General features: G+C 38.8%; 1 protein-coding gene across 1 annotated transcript in view; it reads left to right on the top strand.

Annotated features, from left to right (window-relative positions):
• The first annotated feature begins 243 nt into the window (after positions 1 to 243).
• Positions 244 to 21,156, top strand: part of LOC126336039 (transmembrane protein 120 homolog) — a 61,341-nt gene continuing 40,428 nt past the window's right edge. The window contains exons 1-2 of the mRNA XM_049999522.1: positions 244 to 812; positions 1,302 to 1,420. Coding sequence (XP_049855479.1) covers positions 741 to 812; positions 1,302 to 1,420 — 191 coding nt within the window. The 5' untranslated portion in view covers positions 244 to 740. The remainder of the gene's footprint in view (positions 813 to 1,301; positions 1,421 to 21,156) is intronic.

Below are 21,156 nucleotides of genomic sequence, written 5' to 3'. Positions count from 1 at the left end.
CTAATTGGTATCCTAGAAACCGACAATGCAGGTATCATAATTTCACCACAGTATACTGATTTCCCCATAGTTTTTCCTGTATGTGCAGATAAGAATAAAATTGTGACATGCTGTTTCAGTTACCTTGGTCAATGATACAGGAGTTCTGGAAAACACGGGGAATACATTTCCCTGACTATCCTATACCTTGAGGGCACTTTTGCGTTTATACAATATGTAAAATGTTTTCTACAATGATATTTCAAACTCTTTTGTTTCTCCAGATGGGCGACTAGTAAATGAGCAGTGCGAACTGATTTTGGAGATAACGAAATTATATTATACTACAAAATTATGACGGTCCCTACAGTAGAACTTCGCAGCTTGAATTTGGCGGTATGTGACTGTTGCTATCTGTCGTTAAGCAGTTTCTATTTTGTGCTCGAATCTTCGGCAAAAGGGAATTGTGAGGCACCAACGTTGAATTACAGTCAATTTTTTTGGGAATCTGATGGTATCAAGTAAGAAAGGGTGATATTAAGGACAAGCCTTACGAGATTGACCAGAAAATGTGAAATTCTTAATCGCCGAGCGACTTGCAACCGTCACGTTTTGTTGTGTGCTTATTGGTCAGGAACAACTTTCAACAGTTGGCACTACACGTTTTCAATATTTTCGTACTGCTTGAAGTACATGACACTACTGTCGAAAGAGAAGATTAGTTTTGATGTTGTGAATGTGGGCTGCGTTACATTTTAACAATGGAATTTTCTGACATTCCGTCGTGTTTACAGGATTTTAATGATTTGGGTTCCGATTTTAAAGTACTAGAGGTAAGTTGTGTACTTTGTTCCGTTTCAGTTATTCAGTGGCTGTTTGGATGTATCGTTAATGTGTAGTTATCCAAGGCAAGACACTGCATAAAATATTTCCTAGTGTTGGCGCCCGATTAATGTATGTCAGCCCATCGGGATTTGTTTTATGAAACAACGAATTTTCGTGGTCTCAAGTCAAAGTCTTGTGGCTTCACTTTTTAGACTTTAATTGTAAGCTCTGCTAAGCTGTTTTATGCTTACATATTGAATTTTTGCTGAGATTCTTCATTTGTACAGCAATCCAACAACTGTTCGTGAGAAACACAGTCGCTATCGATTCGATTCAAATTAAATACCAAATTTTTTGTAGTTGTAGTCACACGAACGGTAAACATGGTTGATTAAACAACTGGGATTAACAAAGCTAAAATAATTGAAGCTGTAATTGCAGTTGTGTTTATTACTGTGTATAGTACATAATGAAATTACTACAGGTTCTTTTTCTAGGAACTTAATCGAGAATATCTTAAGAAGTTGGATGAGGTTTCAGACCTGCAGGCAAAATGTGTGAAAGAAATCAATCACCAGCGATACCGAATGAACATCATTAATCGCTCTCTAAAGAGGTAAGGATCTGCATTGAAGTGTGCACTACATGAAATTGTTAAAGGTTTTCATGTAATGCATGTTTGTCAGGAAATGAGCAATAGCAAAGTCTATTATGTGTGCCTTCAAATTCTTTAGTGACTATGAACCCATACTGAACTCAGTAATGTTTTGTTGTGAGTAGCTTACAGAAATGGAATACTGCCAGTCTGAGAGACTTGATGGATTGACGGGGGCATTGGAGAATCATACAGCTCTGTGGCTGTTTCTGTAACTGTTGGGTAGGAATGCTTCAAGAATTGTAAATAAATTACTTTTCCAAGAGCTCATAAGCAGATCAAATATAATTTTGAGGTATTTACTGTACAACTGCACGAACAGGCTTTCAAAGATTAATGTAAAGGTATATACAGATTACTTTCTCATGGCGTAGAACCAGTTCTCTGAGAACATAACAGGCCATAACCTTAGAAACACATAGCTTCATCTGCTACTACTTAAGTTTGGATGATAACTTTGAGAGCTGTAGGAGCAGAAGATAATTTAGTGGAGTTCATACAGTTAAATAACATTGAAAGAGAGATAGTAGATCTATCACAAATGAACAGGAAGAGATGGTGTGATCTGATGTCTGTGCTGACTTCATGATAAACGATAGACAAGACAAACCTTACAATCTTATGAGTATTGAAGGAATGTGGCATAATATCAAAACTTTTTTTAAAATGAAAGATTCTGTACACAAAGAGTTCACATATAAGAAGTAATAAGGTCCTATTCTGATAGAGAGGTATGGCATAGCAGTGAGCTGCTGTAAATACTTACAAATGAGAGCAATTCCCACTATAATTTTATAATGGGATATTTAATGCAAAAGGGTGAATAAAGAATGTTCAGTGGTTAACTTGGTGCACAATACCAGAAATGGATGAAGTAATGGAAGTAAAAATGCAATTTTGTCTAACAGTGGGGAAACAGAGATGTGATCTCGGACTAATAAAGGACGATGTAAAAATAGATATAAAGATAGAAAGAAGCAGATTGATTACACCATAAATCAGATATGTAAGTAATCAACAAACTCAGGTTATTTTTGTGCAAATGGTGGCTAAAAAGCAGTACAGTTTCTTATAAAATAATATTGAAACTATCGGAAGACAATTAAACTGAATCATTTCATTTTAACAATGATCTTAAGTTGTATACATGCTGCAGCTTTCATATGTAGTTCAGTGTTCTTTACTTTTTTGTATAGGTATCTGTGCTGGAGTACAACTTATTCAGCTTTTACAGGAAAAGTGGTAACTAGAACCGGCATATATATGTCATCAATTTAATAGACGATTCTTTGTGTTATCACTTTGAAACTTATTCTGTTTTGCTAAATTTCTAATGAGTTTCCTATGGAACATATAGGGGTTCTGCCACAGCTGCAGTCTTAAGATACAGTGATACCCATGACATAGTTGCAGTACTGTACCCCATATGCTAAAACAAGAGCACTAATAGCTGGCAGAGACAAGGCTCAAAAGGCTACCTTCATACTGCTTGAAAGCCACAGTTGCTTAGCACTGAAGTGTCATAGAAATGTAAATAAAATTTCCATGATTGGGTACGTTAGGTGTTGGTCTAGGGAAAGCGTCTTTGATTAAACATCTACGTGTCCTCGGTCCCAGGTTCAAAACCCTCCACCACATAAATTGATTACAATCAGCATTTGGCAGCCAAAGACTTCCGGCATAAGACAGACTCTCATTCTGTCAATGGCTTTGTCAAAGAGGGTTCAGGGCAACTCTTCTCCTTGGGATGGTCTGTAACTGAAAAAGTGTGGTGGTGATCTCTCCATTGACAAAAGATTCCTCGATAGTGCCCCATACGGATCTCCGGGAGGGGACTGCAAAGGGAGAGGTAACCATGAGTAAAAGATTGAGAATAATCATCGAAGGGATAAAATTCTACAATTTGGGGTATGGAATGTCAAGTTTTAATGTGATAGGGAAGCTAGAAAATCTGAAAATGGAAATGCAAAGGGTCAATCTAGATATAATAGCGGTCAGTGAAGTTAAATGGAAAGGTTAATATCGACAGCAGCAGAAAATGGTATAATTGTGGTAGGATTCATTATGAATAGCAAGGTAGAGCAGAGAGTGTGTTACAGTGACCAGTTCAGTGATAGGCTTGTTCTTGTCAGAATCGACAGCAAATCAACACCAACAATGATAGTGCACATATACGGGCCAATGTCGCATGATGAGGATGGAGAGAGAAAGTAAGCATATGAGGATATTGAAACGGAAATACAGTACATAAAAGGAGATGGAAAATACTTACGGGGGACTGGAATGCAGTTATAGAGAAAGGAGTAGAAGAAACAGTTACAGGAGAGTATGGGCTTGGGACGAAGAATGAGAGAGAGGAAAGAGTATTTGAGTTCTATAATAAATTTCAGCTAGTAATAGCAAATACTCCCTTCGAGAATCACAAGAGGAGATGATGCACTTGGAAGAGACCAGATGATATGGGAAGATTTCAGTTAGATTACACCATGGTCAGACAGAGATTCCAAAATAGGTTACTGGCCTGTGAGGCATACCCAGGAGCAGATACAAACTTGGATCACAATTTAGTAGTGGTGAACAGTAGGCTGAAGTTAGAGAGATTAGTCAGGAAGAATCAGTATGCAAAGAAGTGGGATACAGAAGCACTAAGGTATAATGAGACATGTTTGAAGTTTTCTAAGGCTACAGATATCTGTAAGTAGCAGCTCAATAGGCAGTACAGTTGAAGAGGAATGGACATCTCTTAAAAGGGCAGTCACAGAAGTTGGACAGAAAAGCATAGATACAAAGAAGGTAAGTGCAAAGAACCCATGGGTAACAGAAGAAATACTTCAGTTGATCAATAAAAGAAGGAAGTACAAAAATGTTCAGGGAAATTCAGGAATACATCAATACAAGTTACTGAGGAAGGAAATAAATAGGAAGTACAGTGAAGCTAAGACGAAATGGCTGCATGAAAAATGTGATGAAATCAAAAAAGAAATGGTTGTCGGAAGGACTGATTCAGCATACATAAGTCAAAACAACCTTCGGCGACACTAAAAGCGAGGATGCTAATACTAAGTGAAACAGGAATTTCGTTGTTAAATGCAGAGGAAAGAGGGGGTAGATGGAAAGAGTACAGTGAAGGCCTCTGAGGGGGGATGATTTATCAGATGTGATAGAAGAAGAACCGGGAGTTTAGAAGAGATAGGGGACCCAGGATTAGAATCAGGATTTAAGAGGGCTTTGGAAGACTGAAGATCAAATGAGGCAGAAAGAATAGATAACATTCCATCAGAAATTCTAAAATCATTGGGAGAACTGTCAACACAATGACTATTCCCGTTGGTGTGTAGAATGTATAGTCTGGGACATACCATCAGACTTTCGGAAAAATATCATCCACACAATTCCAAAGACTGAGAGCTGACAAGTGTGAGAATCATCGCACAATCAGCTTAACAGCCCATACATCAAAGTTGCTGACAAGAATGATATACTGAAGAATGGAAAAGAAAATTGAGGTTGTGTTAGAGGACATTCAAGGAAAGGTAAAGACACCAGAAGGGAAATTCTGACATTGTGGTTGATAATGGAAGCAAGATTAAAGAAAAGTCAAGACCTGGAAAAAGTGTTCGATAATGTAAAGTGGTTCGAGATGTTAGAGATTCTAAGAAAAATGGAAGTAAGCTCTAGGGAGAAACGGGTAATATACAATTTGTACAGAAACAAGTTGGCCGTTATAAGAGTCGAGGGGCATGAAATGGAAGCAGTGGTAGGGAAGGGAGTGAGACAGCGTTGTAGCCTGTCTCCGATGTTATTAAATCTGTATATTGAACAAGCAGTAAAGGAAACAAAAGGAAAAATTCAGAGTAGGAATTAAAGTACATGGAGAAGAAATAAAAACTTAGAGGTTCGCTGATGGCATTGAGATTCTGTCGGACAGCAAAGGACTTGGAAGAGCAGTTGAACGGAATGGACAGTGTCTTGAAAGGAGGATATAAGATGAACATCAACAAAAGCAAAACGAGGATAATGGAATGCAGTCGAATTAAGTCGAGTGATGCTGAGGGAATTAGATTAGGGAATCAGGTGTTTAAAGTTTTACAACATTTCTATGGAATGCAAAGTGACTTTTGCCAAGGTCTGCGTCTACCAGTTTTTCCATTTGTCTGTAAAGAATTTGTGTTAGTATTTTGCAGCCATGGATTATTAAACTGATAATTCGGTAATTTTCACATCTGCCAACACCTGCTTTCTTTGGCAGTGGAATTATTATATTCTTCTTCAAGTCGGACAGTATTCCGCCTGTCTCATGCATCTTGCTCACCAGATGGTAGAGTTTTGTCAGGACTGGCTCTCCCTAGGCTGTCAGTAGTTCTAATGGAATGTTGTTTACTCCCAGGGGCTTGTTTCGACTTGGGTCTTTTAGTGCTCTGTCAAACTCTTCAGGCAGTATCAGATCTCATATTTCATCTTCATTTACATTCTCTTCCATTTCTGTAATACTGCCCTCAAGAACATCCCCATGGAATAGACTACATACTCCTTCCACCTTTCTGCTTTCCCTTCTTTGCTTAGAACTGGGTTTCCATCTGAGCTCTTGATAATCATGAAAGTGGTTCTCTTTTCTCCAAAGGTCTGTATAATTTTCCTATGGGCAGTATCTATCTTACCCCATAGTGAGATAAGCCTCTACATCCTTACATTTGTCTCTAGCCATCCCTGCTTAGCCATTTTGCACTTCCTGTTGATCTCATTTTGAGATGTTTGTATTCCTTTTTGCCTGCTCATTTATTGCATTTTTGTATTTTCTCTTTTCATCAATTAAATTCAGTACTATTATGTTACCCAAGGATTTCTATTAGCCCTCGTCTTTTTACCTACTTGATCCTCTGCTGCCTTCACTACTTCATCCCTCAAAGGTACCCATTCTTCTTCTACTGTATTTCTTTCCCCCATTCCCGTCAATTGTTCCATAATGTACTCCCTGAAGCTCCCTACAACCTCTGGTTCTTTCAGTTTATCCAGGTCCCATCTCCTCAAATTCCCACATTTTTGCAGTTTCTTCAGTTTTAATCTGCATTTCATAACCAATAGATTGTGGTCAGAGTCCACACCTGCCCCTGGAAATATCTTAAAATTTAAAACCTAGTTCCTGAATCTTTGTCCTACCATTACATAATCTATCTGATACCTTCTAGTATCTTCAGGCTTCTTCCACGTACACAAACTTCTTTCATGATTCTTGAACAAAGTGTTAGCTCTGATTAAGTTATGCTCTGTGCAAAATTCTACCAGGCGGCTGCCTCTTTCATTTCTTACCCCCAATCCATATTCACCTGCTATGTTTTCTTCTCTTCCTTTTCGTGCTATCGCGTTCCAGTTCCCCATGACTATTAAATTTTCGTCTCGCTTCATTATCTGAATAATTTCTTTTGTCTCATTGTACACGTCATCAGTCTCTTCATCTGCGGAGCTAGTTGGCGTATAAACTTTTACTGTTGTGGTACGCATGGGCTTTGTATCTATCTTGGTCACAATAATGCGTTCACTATGCTGTTTGTAGTAGCTTATCCGCATTCCTATTTTTTGTTCATTATTAAACCTACTCCTCATTACACCTATTTGATTTTGTGTTTGTAACCCTGTAGTCACCTGACCAGGAGTCTTGTTCCTCCTGCCACCGAACTTCACTAATTCCCACTATATCTACCTTTAATCTATCCATTTCCATTTTTAAATTTTCTAACCTACATGCCCGATTAAGGGAACTGACATTCCACACTTTGATCCGAAGAACGCCAGTTTTCTTTCTCCTGATAACGATGTCCTCCTGAGTAGTCCCCACCCGGAGATCCGAATGGGGAACTATTTTACCTCCGAAATATTTTACCCAAGAGGACGCCATCATCATTTAACCATATAGTAAAGCTGTGTGCCCTCGGGGGGAAAATTACTGCTGTAGTTTCCCCTTGCTTTCAGCTGTAGGCAATACCAGCACAGCAAGGCCGGTTTGGTTAGTGTTACAAGGCCAGATCAGTCAATCATCCAGGCTGTTGCCCCTGCACTATTGAAAAGGCTGCTGCTCCTCTTCAGGAACCACACGCTTGTCTGTCCTCTCAACAGATACCCCTCCGTTGTGGTTGCACCTACGGTATGGCCATCTGTATTGCTGAGGCACGCAAGCCTCCGCACCAATGTCAAGGTCCATGGTTCATGGGGGGTGGGGGTATCATATCATAGTTCCCTTAAATTCTTTTCACGTATGCAGATATTTATTTGAAAACAATTGTCAGATTTCATGATTTGTAAGCCCAAGCAGTAATCTTCATTTCCTACGTAGATCTGATAATATTTATTGTACCGTTTAATAAATTTAATTGTTTTGTCAAGAGTACACAGTCAGTCCATCAGTGTAAAACTGTAATGCCAGGTTTTCACTACAGAACATGTATGGATCTGAACAGCTATCTCATCAATTCAGTTCTCTGAGAAACTTGGCTAGACATTCATAACAGCATTTTGAATCTTTAATTTGTATACTCCCTTCAGCAATTTACATACATGTCCTGTACCATCATGACTACTCTCTGAATTTCCTCCTTCAAAGTACCCTTTATAAATGCTGTCCTCACATCAAATTGCCTTATACATCACTCATGTTCAACCCCAACACTCAACAGGGCTTTCCCCATCTCAGATCTTGTGACAAGGCTAAATGTGAGTATAATCTGTTCCAAATCAGAGTAAACCATTACACCACCATTTGAGCCTTATATTGAACTATTTTGTTATTTGCATTTAATTTTCTAGCAAAAACCAATAGATTTTCAATTGCTTTATTTGTTTTAGTTTTGTTAATTCTCACATTTTATTTATCTTCAGAGAAGTCATGTTAACCTCCATTTCTTTATTCCATTCTTCAGAATTTTCTGATTGCGTTGCTTCTTTGTTATTCCTTGTCTCGCAAAGATGTATTACTCTTCGTTAATGGGCTGGATCTTCACTGTAAATTACACCGTTCACATAAATAGTGACTTCATTTGTCTTCATTCCTTGCCTCTAAGTTGCTCCGTTTGCCCCTCAGTGCCATACAACTGGCTGTTAACCTTTTTGTTACTTATAACTAAACCTTGGTTCATACAGTCCTGTTGTTGTCCTCTTCAGAATAAAAATTTTCATTTTCAGCATATGTAGCCTCTTGCTTTTTACTTACACCTGACATATTAACAACTCTCTTAGTCTCTTGAGTCAGTGATTTCTCTAATTCTCTGCTGTGGAATTTCACATCACTGCATGCATGTGTGTACATCTCTCTCTCTCTCTCTCTCTCTCTCTCTCTCTCTCTCTCTCTCTCTCTCTCTCTCTCTCTCTCTCTCTCTCTCTCTCTTATATATATATCAAGCGGGAAAGCGCCGGTAGATAGGCACAATAAATAAAACACACACACACACACACAGAATTTCGAGCTTTCGCAACCGACGGCTGCTTCGTCAGGAAAGAGGGAAGGAAAAGGAAAGATAAAAGGATGTGGGTTTTAAGGGAGAGGGTAAGGAGTCATTCCAATCCCGGGAGCGGAAAGACTTACCTTAGGGGGAAAAAGGATAGGTATATATACACACACACACACACACACACACACATATCCATACATATACAGACACAAGCAGACAAACCCACATCATTTCATCTTTCCTTTTCCTTCCCTCTTTCCTGACGAAGCAGCCGCCGGTTGCGAAAGCTCAAAATTCTGTGTGTGTGTTTGTGTGTTTTATTTATTGTGCCTATCTATCGGCACTTTCCCGCTTGGTAAGTCTTGGAATCTTTGTTTTTAATATATTTTTCCCATGTGGAAGTTTCTTTCTCTATATATATATGTATATATATATATATACTTCGAGAAAAATACACATGACACCCACAATCTTCGTAACCAACCACAGCAGTTAACCATATTTTGCGTGTCTCCCACCAGGCGTTTCCTACACTCTTTCTGTCAATGACTTTGCACCCTTTTGTTGTTCTCCATGGACTTGTCTCCTCGAGTGGCATCTTCGGCAATGTCTCGATCACCTTCACTCGTGAAGTACCAACAGTGGCTTCACTTTTCCAATGACAAACAGTTTGTATGAATTTCTGGAGTGCAATCGGTTTCTTCCACCATCTTTAAATCTTGGGCCTCTTGCTCTTCAGTTCGCAGAAACTATGAAATTCCTGAGGCTCATGCGTTAAAGAAAACTTTCTTGATCCTCCGACGTGTGTTACCTGGCCACACACTGTACCCGGTGTCTCAATATCATAGATGTTCTAAGGGTCCTCCTGAACTTGTGCCGAACCCTTGTCTTTTTGAAATTTGATTATGGGTGTTTTATTTATGCATCTGCACATCTGTCCCATCTTATGCTGCCTTAATATGATCCACCATTATGGAATCCCCGAGACCACTGATGCTTTCTACAGTAGCCTGATTACAAGTCTCTGTGCTGAAGCTGCCAGACTAATGCCGTCATACCAGCATGATGTTCTTCTCAGTGGATATGCGTGCCCTATGCCTACTATGCCCAGCCACCCATTCTATGCCTCGTTTATCAATGACCCCCTTGACTGCCAGTATGGGGTGCTTCCTTCTTCTTGTTACCTCCTGGAGTTAACTTTCTGCTATTGCTGTGGCAGCTTAACTTCTCACTACTTGCCACATTCCCGATGGGTGTTAATCGTGCACCACCTTGGCTTCGTGCAATGTCCTGTGTTCATCTTGGGACTCCATTTGCTCCCTAAGGAAACTACTCTGAATTTGATCATTGTTTTAAGTTTCTCAACCTTCGCATGGAACTTAGCAATAGTACCTTTGTGGATACAGATGGCTCTAAAGACTGACTGGTTTTGAGTGTGCCTTTGTTGTTGGCTCTTGACATTTTCGGTATCGGCTTCCTGTACACTGCTCAATATTTACAACTGAGCTCTTTGCTCTCCACCAGGCTACCAGTACATCCGGCAACATAGGCTTTTTAATTGTTTCTTATGCTCCAATTCTCTCCATGCCTTGCAGAGCCTGGGTGTGCTGTACACAGTCCATCTCTTAGTGCAACAGGTCCAAGAAAGCTTCAGTTTGCATGCAGTTGAGGGAACCACTGTGAAGCTCATGTGGGTTCCCGGTCATGTTGGTCAAATGGGAAATGAGGCTGCTGACACTGCTGCCAAGGCTGCAGTCCTACCTAGGTCCGCTAGCTCTTCCATTCCTTTGTATGATCTCTGTGTTGCCATGTGTTGGCAGCTGGTATCGTTTTGACATCACCCCTGGTCTTCTCTTTGCGGGGAAAAAGCTCCCATTGGCTTGGCCAATATCATCTGAGCTCTCTCACTGCAAGGAGATCATTTTAGCTTGGTTGCATATTGGGCATTGTCGTTTTAGCCATTGTCATTTGTTAAGTGGTGATCCCCCACCACTTTGTGCTCATTGTCATCAACCTTTGATGGTTTGCCATTTCCTGGCCGATTGCCCTTTTTGCTGACCACTTACATTCTCATGAACGTTTGCCATCTGGGTGATTGGCTGTTTTAAAGAAAGATATGCGGGCTGTCGATCGTGTTTTACTTTTTATCCGTCATAGCAATATGGCGAAGGAAATTTAGTCTTTAGTTTGGGACCTCCGCTGTCTCTACAGTGTATTTTGTGGACTTTTCTCCACGAGGAAGTGGATGGGTTAATGGTAGTCTCTTTTGAGTTATTTTACTACTTGGTGTGACCTTAGTTGTTTTTGCACCCTAAAACAAACAAAAGAAACAAATTTCCTCCTGTAACCTCTGCACAGAAGTCTGTTGTAACTTTAAATAATCCTTGCATATATATTCAGGTCCAGTTAGTTTCAATCAGTGGAAACATTAATGGGTTGGTATTTAATCAGGATTTCCCAGAAGGGCTATGAAAGTAAATTAAACTTAAACATTTACTGTACAATACACATTAGTATGTAACTTACAAAAGAAAAGATAATATCAAGTAATGTGTGTTGGATTCTTACTCTGGGAAATTCATATTTTGTTTGTTTCTTGATATCTCCTTAGTAGTTAAGTTTTCTGTTCCTTCTTCCTCATATTTACTTTGTATACACTCAATTAAACATTGTCTAGATGCTTCTTACCACACCAAATGGCAGGAAAGCTTTAAATTGAAATGGAATGCAGCTGGAGGTGTATCTGAAAGAAGTCAAGAGTTGTCATTGGTTTTGGAGCTCAAGGCAAAATTGAACTAGAGCGCTAATCCACCTACCATATTTCAGTTTTCGCTGTACGTTAAATCTTTTGGAACTATTGGCAGACTACAAGCACTTGTAGTGTAATGAAAATTGCAGATTGAGGAAGAAACAGTTAGCACATTTGGTTGGAGAAGTGACCATCATACTCTGAATGCCAATATTTTGGCGGTCCAAAAAGTATCAGACTTTTATTTACAAAATCAGTTGTTACTCAGATGCAGTTGTTCGACAAGAGTCAGCTCCAAAGTACTCCCTTTCAGGTTCTACACATCTTGTCCACCATTGCTGCTGCTGGAACCATCACTGCTCCATCGACTTCTACACAATGTCTTTCCTATTCTGAAATATGGTACCTTTAAGAGCCTTCTTTAGTTTAAGGTCAAGCCAGAAGTCACTCAGTGCTAAATAAGGGGAATAAAGGGGCTGGCAAACCATAGCCACGTTGTATTCAGCCCTCTGCATTAATTGAGAACGATGAGCAGATGTGTTATTGTGATGAAGGTGCCAACTACTCGCTGCTTTCATGTCTGGCCATTTACTTCCTGAAGTTGATGCAGAACCTCGTGGTAGAACTCCTTACTGACATTAGTGCATTCTGGGCCATGCTCGTGATGGACCACAGCATTGCAGTCATAGAAGGCAGTCACTGTGACAGAGATTGTTGCAGACCTTCTTTGCTTTTTTGTGTCTCAGGTATGATGCATACTTCCATTGTGATGATTGGAACTTGCTTCTGGTTTTTACCCATAAACCTGGGGCTCATCACCAGTGGTCAATGTGTTAAGAAAGTTGAGATTACTGTTCAAAGAATTTGGGATGCCCTGTGTGATCTCCGAGCAAAGTTGCTTCTGGTCAGTTGTTAGCAACTTTGGCTCAAATTTTGCTGAGGTCCAAATTGTGCACTAAAATGGAATAAATGTATCTAGTGCTAATTTTAACATCGTCTGTAAGTCCTCTGATCATAATTTGTCTATCTTGTCACCAGGATCCTTTCATGATCACTAACATCCTCATTTGCAGATGTTGAGAGCCTACCTGAACATGCTTCACTCTTGACTGATGAGTGGCCATCTTTGAAGTGTTTGTACCACTCCTTTATCTGTGTGGTACTCATTGCTTTGTCCCTCATACAGTTGCTGGATCTTTTGAATTATTCACCTAGAGAAGCTCCAAGCTTGAAACAGAAGTTAATGCAATAACTTTGTTCAACTTTTTCTGCCATTTTGTGCACAACACAAAATCCGACAACTACATGTGTTCATTAATCTACAGCTAGCTAATGACTAATTGTTTTCACAGTTGTGAAAAAAAAATCTGGTATTCACACTACAGATACTTACAAACATAGTGGTGTGTGTGTGTGTGTGTGTGTGTGTGTGTGTGTGTGTGTGTGTGTGTGTGCACCCTGTACCATTGTTGGTATTGACAATAAAAAATATCATCAGATACTTTTTGAACAGCCCTCATAAAATTGTATGAAATTTAGATCTTCATTTAAAGAACACATACAATAAACTGTTTTTGTCCAATCTTTAAGAATAACAAATTATTTTTTTATTCTGTCTTCTAATTGTTAAGTAGTTGTACAGTGGATGTGTGATCTCTTTGCTTTTTAGCTTTTCCAGAGAGAAGAGTTGTATTGAACCATATCGTATGACCAGATGGACCTCACTATGTTACTGTGCAGATACACATTTGTTTAAGAATAGAACGTGAATAATGCAAAAGAATGGGGGTAAGATGGGGCTGTGTTGAAACATTTCTTCTTATAGAGTTCCTCGATTTAGGGCTGCAGAAAGTTGTCTAACATGTCCCACGATAATGATTCACAGTTATTTTCAACTTCTGGAACTTTAAATCCATTAGGTACTCCAGACACGAAATTTGCCTTGTCGCTTACTTCAGGGTGTTATTCAAAGAGGCTAAAATTGTGTTGTGTGTGTTTTTAAATACATTTCTTGTATTTCTTGTTTGGAGTTTAATAACTCTTGAAAACTAGTTAGTCCTGCCATTTCTTGTGCCTCACGAGATATGGAAAATTTCAGAGTTTGTTTTTATGGTACATTTGTCATATCAAGACAGGTACTGTACTCCTATGATTCTAAACTGAAACTTGCTAGTTGCAGCCGGTGGTGATCAGTCACAGGAAACAGATGTATACACAAGGCATTTTAAAAGGGGAACTACAAAGTAAATCATTGTTCCACAAAAAATATTCAATGAACTTAGAGCTATAATTAATCTGTAAAATAGTCTGATATTTGTAGGCTCTTGTTATTTGAATAATGCAAAAGAAGTGGAAAAACTTGGCTGCTTGCAAAGAACTACTGTTACATAGCAGTTAGCATTGTTTTTGATTAACCTCGTCTGATCAGCATGTGCTGCCCTCCCTGTACGGTCTGATTCACCATTATTTTTCTATCTGTTGGAATATTTTATTTACTGTGATATTTCAGAGCTTATCTTAATAATTAAAAAAGACAAGTGTTCATCAATGAAGGAAATAGTTCTCTCCAGTTGACCAAAGATCACTGAATATGCGGTTAAAAAGATTAATTTTTGCCATAGTCAGTGTTTGAATCAACTAGTTCAGGGAGATGAGTGCATCAGTGCTAAGTTATTTTGACAGCACAACACATTATTAGCACTGGTTGTTAGCGATATAGAATGTTTCTTTCATGATATAACATTGCCGACTTGGAGGTAGTGTCAACAGATTGTTTTCTGTGAGGTTTTTGTAGTGTTTTTACATGATAATGTAAGTTTCAGATTTTTCTCCACTCCTTCACAATTGGAAATCGAGAATTGCCGTGTAGGGTATGGTTAAGCAGCCTTACATTTACACTCCCCCTCAAAGAGGCTGTATACGTTGTATATGTAAGAAATTTTAGGTTGGACCTCTATTAGTGCTCACATGATGATTTTTACTCAGGGAAAGGAAAGAGCTTAGCTTTTCCATCCATATTAAACCCAGACATTTAGTGGATGACAGTTTTGCTGGAAGCTTATTCATAGTTTGCCTATGAAGTTGACTGATCTGATACAGAAACAATGGCATATGTTTATTTCAGGTGCTAACACTGTTGCCATTAGAGTTAATGTTTTGTTGTTTCACTTTCATGTTACTGTTATGGACATTGGGATGTACAGTCAAGCTGTAACTTGTTCAAGATTGATGGAGACTTATTTGTTAAGTGTTAGCTGATTTATTGTTGGTTATTAGGGTACCTTGTGAGGATGGTAACACGAAAGTTTTAATGTTTTCTCCAGTGAAGACAATGTTTTTGTAGAGCTGTTGCAAATTATTGCTTAGGACCCTCAAATGTTTGCCAATATTAGGGATTTTATGATACCAATGGCTACTTGGCTAATATATTGATAAAGTAATCTTTTTCATCTTTATTCAAATAGAATCATTTCTAGGTATGACAGATAGTAACACAGTAATTGTATATTGATATCATACTAAGCAAAGGATTTTAGTCATCTTAGTATTGCATAATCTTGACCACAAGTAGCATCATTTTATTATTGACAAGTTAGGGATTCCATTTATTGGTGTAATATGGTAACCTTCTTTCATTACAGTCTTTTGACATGCAGTACAATTATGCCTAGTAGAAGATGTGGAGCTTAACTCAGCATCATTGTTTTCAGGTTTCTTTTTCATTCCATGGATGTATGCAAGATGCCTGTGAAGACCACAGGTAGATGATGCTTTCCATTTAAAAGTTAAAAAGCAATTTCACAATCAGTTTTCAATTCTCTAGCAAATATTTCTGGCTTCCTCTACTTTGTTTATTCTTAATTTTAATATAAATACACAAAAATACTAATACTATAATAAAAGGTACTAGGATCAATTGTAATATCTAAACAGTGATTTAAAAACCAAAAATAATAAGGTGAAGTCTGGAGTCATTTCTACTTAACAATAAATTGGCTGTAAAAGTTAAGTGTATCACCAATATATTAGCAGTAGTCTCTGAAACAGATTTTCAGAGAGCTAATAAGATGTGGAAAGATGCTAGAAAGAATTTCAGAGGAAGGGATAACATTTCAATAATAAGTCCTTGAATGAGAGTTACACGATTCATTTTTGGTACTACAGCATTAGTTTCTTACCTGTAGTTTCAAATTTTACCTCATAAAATGTACATGTTTGTCTATAATTTCATTATTAGAAAAGCTCTAGCATAGATGATTCTTTATGCTGTATGTTTTAAATTATTGTGATCACATTCAGCCCCAAATTTAATTTTGTAATTAAAAACAAAGTGTGTATGTTGTACCTGAAGGGTAAATACGAACCAGCTGAACTGTGGTTTTTCATTGCAAAACTGAGGTTCGTATTAAATGTATGTACACTCAAAGTATGAAGTTTCATCTTAGTCTGTACACATTTTTCAATGATTGTTGCTTGTTTTGAGATTAACTTCATTTTATGTCATTTCCCAAACATTCTTCATTGTTAGGTGTGAATCTGTTATTCCTCTCGTCTTTGGCACTTCAGGAATTGTGTAGACTGGAAACATTCTATTCAAAACTTTGTTGGTGCTGATAAGCGGTCAAGATATTAGGGAGAATCAGTAAATTTAGTATATTTGCTAATGCAACTTCTACTTCTACAGAATATTGTGTACTGCAATTAGAACAATCGAGGTGTACCACATTGAAATATGTCATTCTTCTGTGGGTCATGGTTAATAGCATGAATAATCCATATGTCTAATTTTGGCTGCTGATAAAGTCCTTAAAAATTGCAAAAACTGTTATTTTTTTGTTGTGACCCATGTAATGACAGGTGAAACCCTTGGATTGTTCATCATTTTAAAAGGGTGCCAGATGTCTGGAAAGTGTAGCAGTCTTAACATTAACACAGACTCACTGCGGAAGACCACCACTTCAAGGCTGGGTCAAAAACTGAAGTGAACACCATTCAATATTTTTTTTCCAGTTTTGGTTAATTGTGTGAAATGCTTTCTGACCAAAGTTGATTATTAAAAATAGATGTATCAGGTGCCTCATTGCAGTTAATGAGGGAACTTCTGAATGCTTTGTTGCTTGTTATGGGGATCTAAAACAGAAACCAGCTGCAACCATAAAAAATTAAAGCATATACAATTTTTTAAATGGTAGTTAAGTTTTTTAAGGAAAAGTTAAATAATTCAAATCTAATCTCTAAGAATAATTGAATATTGCAGACTGCAAGTGACTCATAGAGAGGCAACTGAAGAGTTAGTTCTGTTACTGAAGTATCTGCAAGGCTGTTGCCAAAACTGATCATCTCCAAAAAGAGCAAAAAACTTTGCATTTGTCAATTGAATTGCATGTCCCAGCTGCGTAACAACTTGGTTTGTTTTATCCACTGATACATCACTGGAGTTGTTGCTTGACAGCGGTTGAAATGTGCGTGCACTAAGATGTGGAGTGGGAATGGCATGCCTGTGTTTGTTTGTCCGGGCGTTTTGCTCCAGGTGGTGCAGTAAATGACCTTCAAACTGTCAACTGAAATTGTAGTAGAGATTCCATCAACATCTAACTTAAACTGCTTGTCTCCTCAGTGGAGCACTTTGTAGGGTCCATCATAAGTTGGCTGTAAAGGATAAAGCACCGCGCCATGCCAAACAGAAAACCTGCTTGCATTTTGTCAACTCGCTGAAAAAAATGGATGATGAGATTGCCGTACTCTCATTACTACCAGACTCAGTTGCTGTATGTGCGACTGCAGCATAATAACAATGTCAGATGCTATGATAACTTCACTGGAGTACTGCTGAAGAATTTGCCTGGTAGGCCAGTTTGTTGCCCTTAATTCAGGTCAGCTACCATTGTTTCTAAATCCTCCTTCATATATGCACAGATGCCCAACAGAACAGTAGATAGCATTTCTGGACAGAAATTGCTGTAAATTGATGTTTTAATGCTTTGACTTCCCAATATTGTGTTACCATCCATTCATTTGCCACTTGATGGTACACTGTGATTCTAATCATCTTTCTGCCAAACAGTGTAGTGAGAGAGTTGAATGGGTAGATTGAATTGTCTGCCCTGATCCATGGTGGTATGTAAGGAACACTGAAATGGACAATCCAGCTGCTGAAACAGGAGATAACTACTCTCACTACTGTGATATCTGCCATGTGGAAAGCCACTGGCCAGCATGTAAATCGATCAACATACTGCAGGATAGTATGTACACCCCTCAGTTGGTCGTAGTGATCCTATTATACTGAGATGTATGCATTTGAACATTATGTGGTACAAATGTACAGAGTAATTTTTTTGTGGTGTGTTGATGCGCTAAGTCTTGAAATCTATGCCCAAACTCAGCCACACAAAAATTCATTTGATTGATGAGGTAGTGTTGCAGATCCCTTGATGTGAAAGTTGATGTAGTGAAGTGACAGCTTGTTGGCAGAAACTAGTTGTGACAAAAGCAAATACCTTTGATTTCATACGTTACTGTATATTCATGTGTTTGCTGTTGGTAGTTGGATGTGACGGAATTGTAGGTCACGAGGTGTACTAAAATCTCGTAACTCCGGATAAAGTAATGCTGCTGCTAGTGCTTCATAACCCACGGCACTCATCATCTCTTGGATGCAAGGTAGGGCGTTGGCTTGCATGTTGCTTTCCTCGTCAATGTGTGTGATGTTGGTTGTAAATTTCCCAATGTAATCTAATTGATGGAGCTGGTGCAGCAAAGGCTTGTCAGGCTTTTGTTGTAACTTGTATGTGAGAGGCTTGTAGTGAGTAACAACAGTGAATTGTTCTCCATCAAGCATGTTTGAAAACATTTTAATGGCAGCATGCATAGTGTATAGTTCACGATTGTATGTGAACCAACTTTGTTGTGCCAGAGAAAGCATTATGGCTAAAGAATAACAGCTGCTAGCACTGATTCACCTGTTGCTGCACTACTGCACCCACCGCTGTTTTGGAAGTGTTGAGCATAAGGGTAAGAGGCATTTGTGGAACTGGATGTACCAACAGTGTGGCATGTGCACTAGAGGATTTCAGTTTAGCAAAAGCTGCTAGTGTATTGTCAGTCCACTCTATTTTTTTCACCGGATTTATCTCTGGTGGTGCATGAATTCCATTGGTGTTAACGGCGTGGCCCAGGATCTGCACCTCAGGAACGCTCTCTTGTGGTGGCCATATTCCATGGGATTAATGGTTTGCCCCAGGAACTAAATCTCTGTTGCTTCAAGAACACACTTTCCCAGATTAATGAGCAAGGTATACACGCAAAGACAGTCAAAAAGCTGGTGTAGATGTTTCAAGTGTCTTGCCTCTGAACTGGACATTATTAACACATCGTCAAAGCAAATGAGACAGAATTCAAAATCGAAAGTTCCTTTGTCCGCAAATATTTGAAAACTTCATGCAGCATTAGACAGTCCAAAAGACATCCTGGTGAATTCAAAAAAATGGTGTATGCGCAGCCGTTTTGGTGATGCGTTCTGGTGCAACCGATACTGTGTAGTATGCGCACACACACTAGATCTATGATAGGGAAGACACATTTACCATTCACATTATGTCTGAAGTCCTTGATGTGCAACACAGGATGTTGTCAGGTATAGTCAGGCTATTAAGTTGACGGTAATTGTTGCTGGGGTACCGTCCATTAGTTTTCTTTGGTACTACATTAAATGGCAAATCCCAGCTGCTTCTACATGGTTTGCAGATTCCATGTGGCAGGATGAAGACAAACTTTTGTTCAGTTGCTTCGAACTTTTTGGATTGCAAACATTGTGGTCGCACGTGAATCGGTGAGCGTGGAGGTGTCAGTATGTGGTGCACTGTATAGGGTGTCCATAAAGTCCTTTAATAACTTCTTTAATAACTTTTATTACAATGGCAGTTGTTGAAATATTTGAACATTTCTTTTATTGTAATAGACTTTTTGACAGTGTTTAATAGACCTCTATATGAGCACCTTTAGTTCCATGAAGCACATAAAGACTGTACTCGATTTCTTGCAATGTTCACTGTAGCATAGTGTCATCAATGGTGGCAATTGCATTACAAATACTTTGCTTCAAGTCAGCAGTGTCCTGTATCTGTGGGGATACACGATATCTTTTACATACCTCCATAAAAAAAAGTCCAAGGGAGTGATATCGGGCAAATGCGGTGGCCAAGGAATTGGGCCATCCCTCCCAATCCATCTGCCTGGAAATGTTTCATTGAGGAACTGTCGAACATGCAGTCCCCAATGTGGTGGTGTACTATCTTCCTGGAAAATGATAGTTGGTTGTAAGTCAATCAATTGTGGTGCTGCATATTTGTTCAGAAGGTCTAGGTAAACATGTGCAGTAATTGTTGACTCATTGAAGAAAAATGGACCAATTATTCAGTTACACCACATGTTCACTTTTGGACTATCCCAGTGAAGTTCCCTAGTCACATGTGGGCAGTCAGCTCCCCAGATTCTCACATTGTGTCTGTTTAATGTCCCAGAAACATGAAAAGTTGCCTTGTCACTGAAACAAACTCGCTCGAGGAATGCTTCATCCTCCGAAAGGCATTCCAACATGTTGAGTGCAAACACTATCCATTTTGGCTTGTCGTTTGGCTCTATTGTCTGTAACAGTTGCACTTTGAAAGCATACAACCGTAAGTTCTTGTGGAGGACCTTACCAACAGTTGAACGTGGTAGTTGCAACTGTCTGGCAGCAGTGCAGATAGACTTCGTAGGTGAAAGAGTGAAGACGTTTAAAATGTAATCAATGTTTTCCTCGGATTTTCTTGGTTGCCCGCTCCTCCCTTTATCTGAACACTGTCCCTGTCTCCATAAATTTTTTGTGCCATGACTGGATTGAAGAGCGCGATGGTGGATCTCTTCCATACTTCGTTCTGAAGTTTCGTTGAGTCTGAACATCCGATTTTGTCTCAATAAACCAGGACACATGTTGTGCTTTCTCTTGAAGTGTTGCCATTTTATAGAGGTTCGGTTCCTTCCATCAATGGAGTATCTGAAACACAAAATTTTAGTATATATAAAAACTTTATAAACAGTGATTACAATAAAAGAAATTTTGTTGAAATATTTTAACAACTGCCATTGTAATAAAATTGTGAAGTTATAAAGGGACTTCATGGACACCCTGTATTATTTTGCACTAATGCAAGTGTGGGTGACTGTCCCTTAATTTCTGGAAACGACCTAAGATGCATAATAATGCCAGAGCTCTTGTTACTGTTCATACTGCAGCACAGTCATTATGAGGAAATCAACCCAGGCTGCTTAGGCTGGTTGTAATGTCCAGAGATGGCAGTGTCAAAGATCTGTGAGCAGCCCATAAAATGATAAGAAATATGCTCCTAGTGTTAGATGCACCACATTGGCAACTATGAATTGCCCTTCAAACTTATGCCAGAGATCCAGATGGAGGGCTAATGTTACCCATCCACATGCCTTGAATGAATGATGGAGCCATTGGCAGC

This window comes from Schistocerca gregaria, chromosome 1, assembly GCF_023897955.1.
Source record: "Schistocerca gregaria isolate iqSchGreg1 chromosome 1, iqSchGreg1.2, whole genome shotgun sequence".
NCBI lineage: Eukaryota > Metazoa > Arthropoda > Insecta > Orthoptera > Acrididae > Schistocerca > Schistocerca gregaria.
This window is presented reverse-complemented; position numbering and strand designations above follow the sequence as displayed.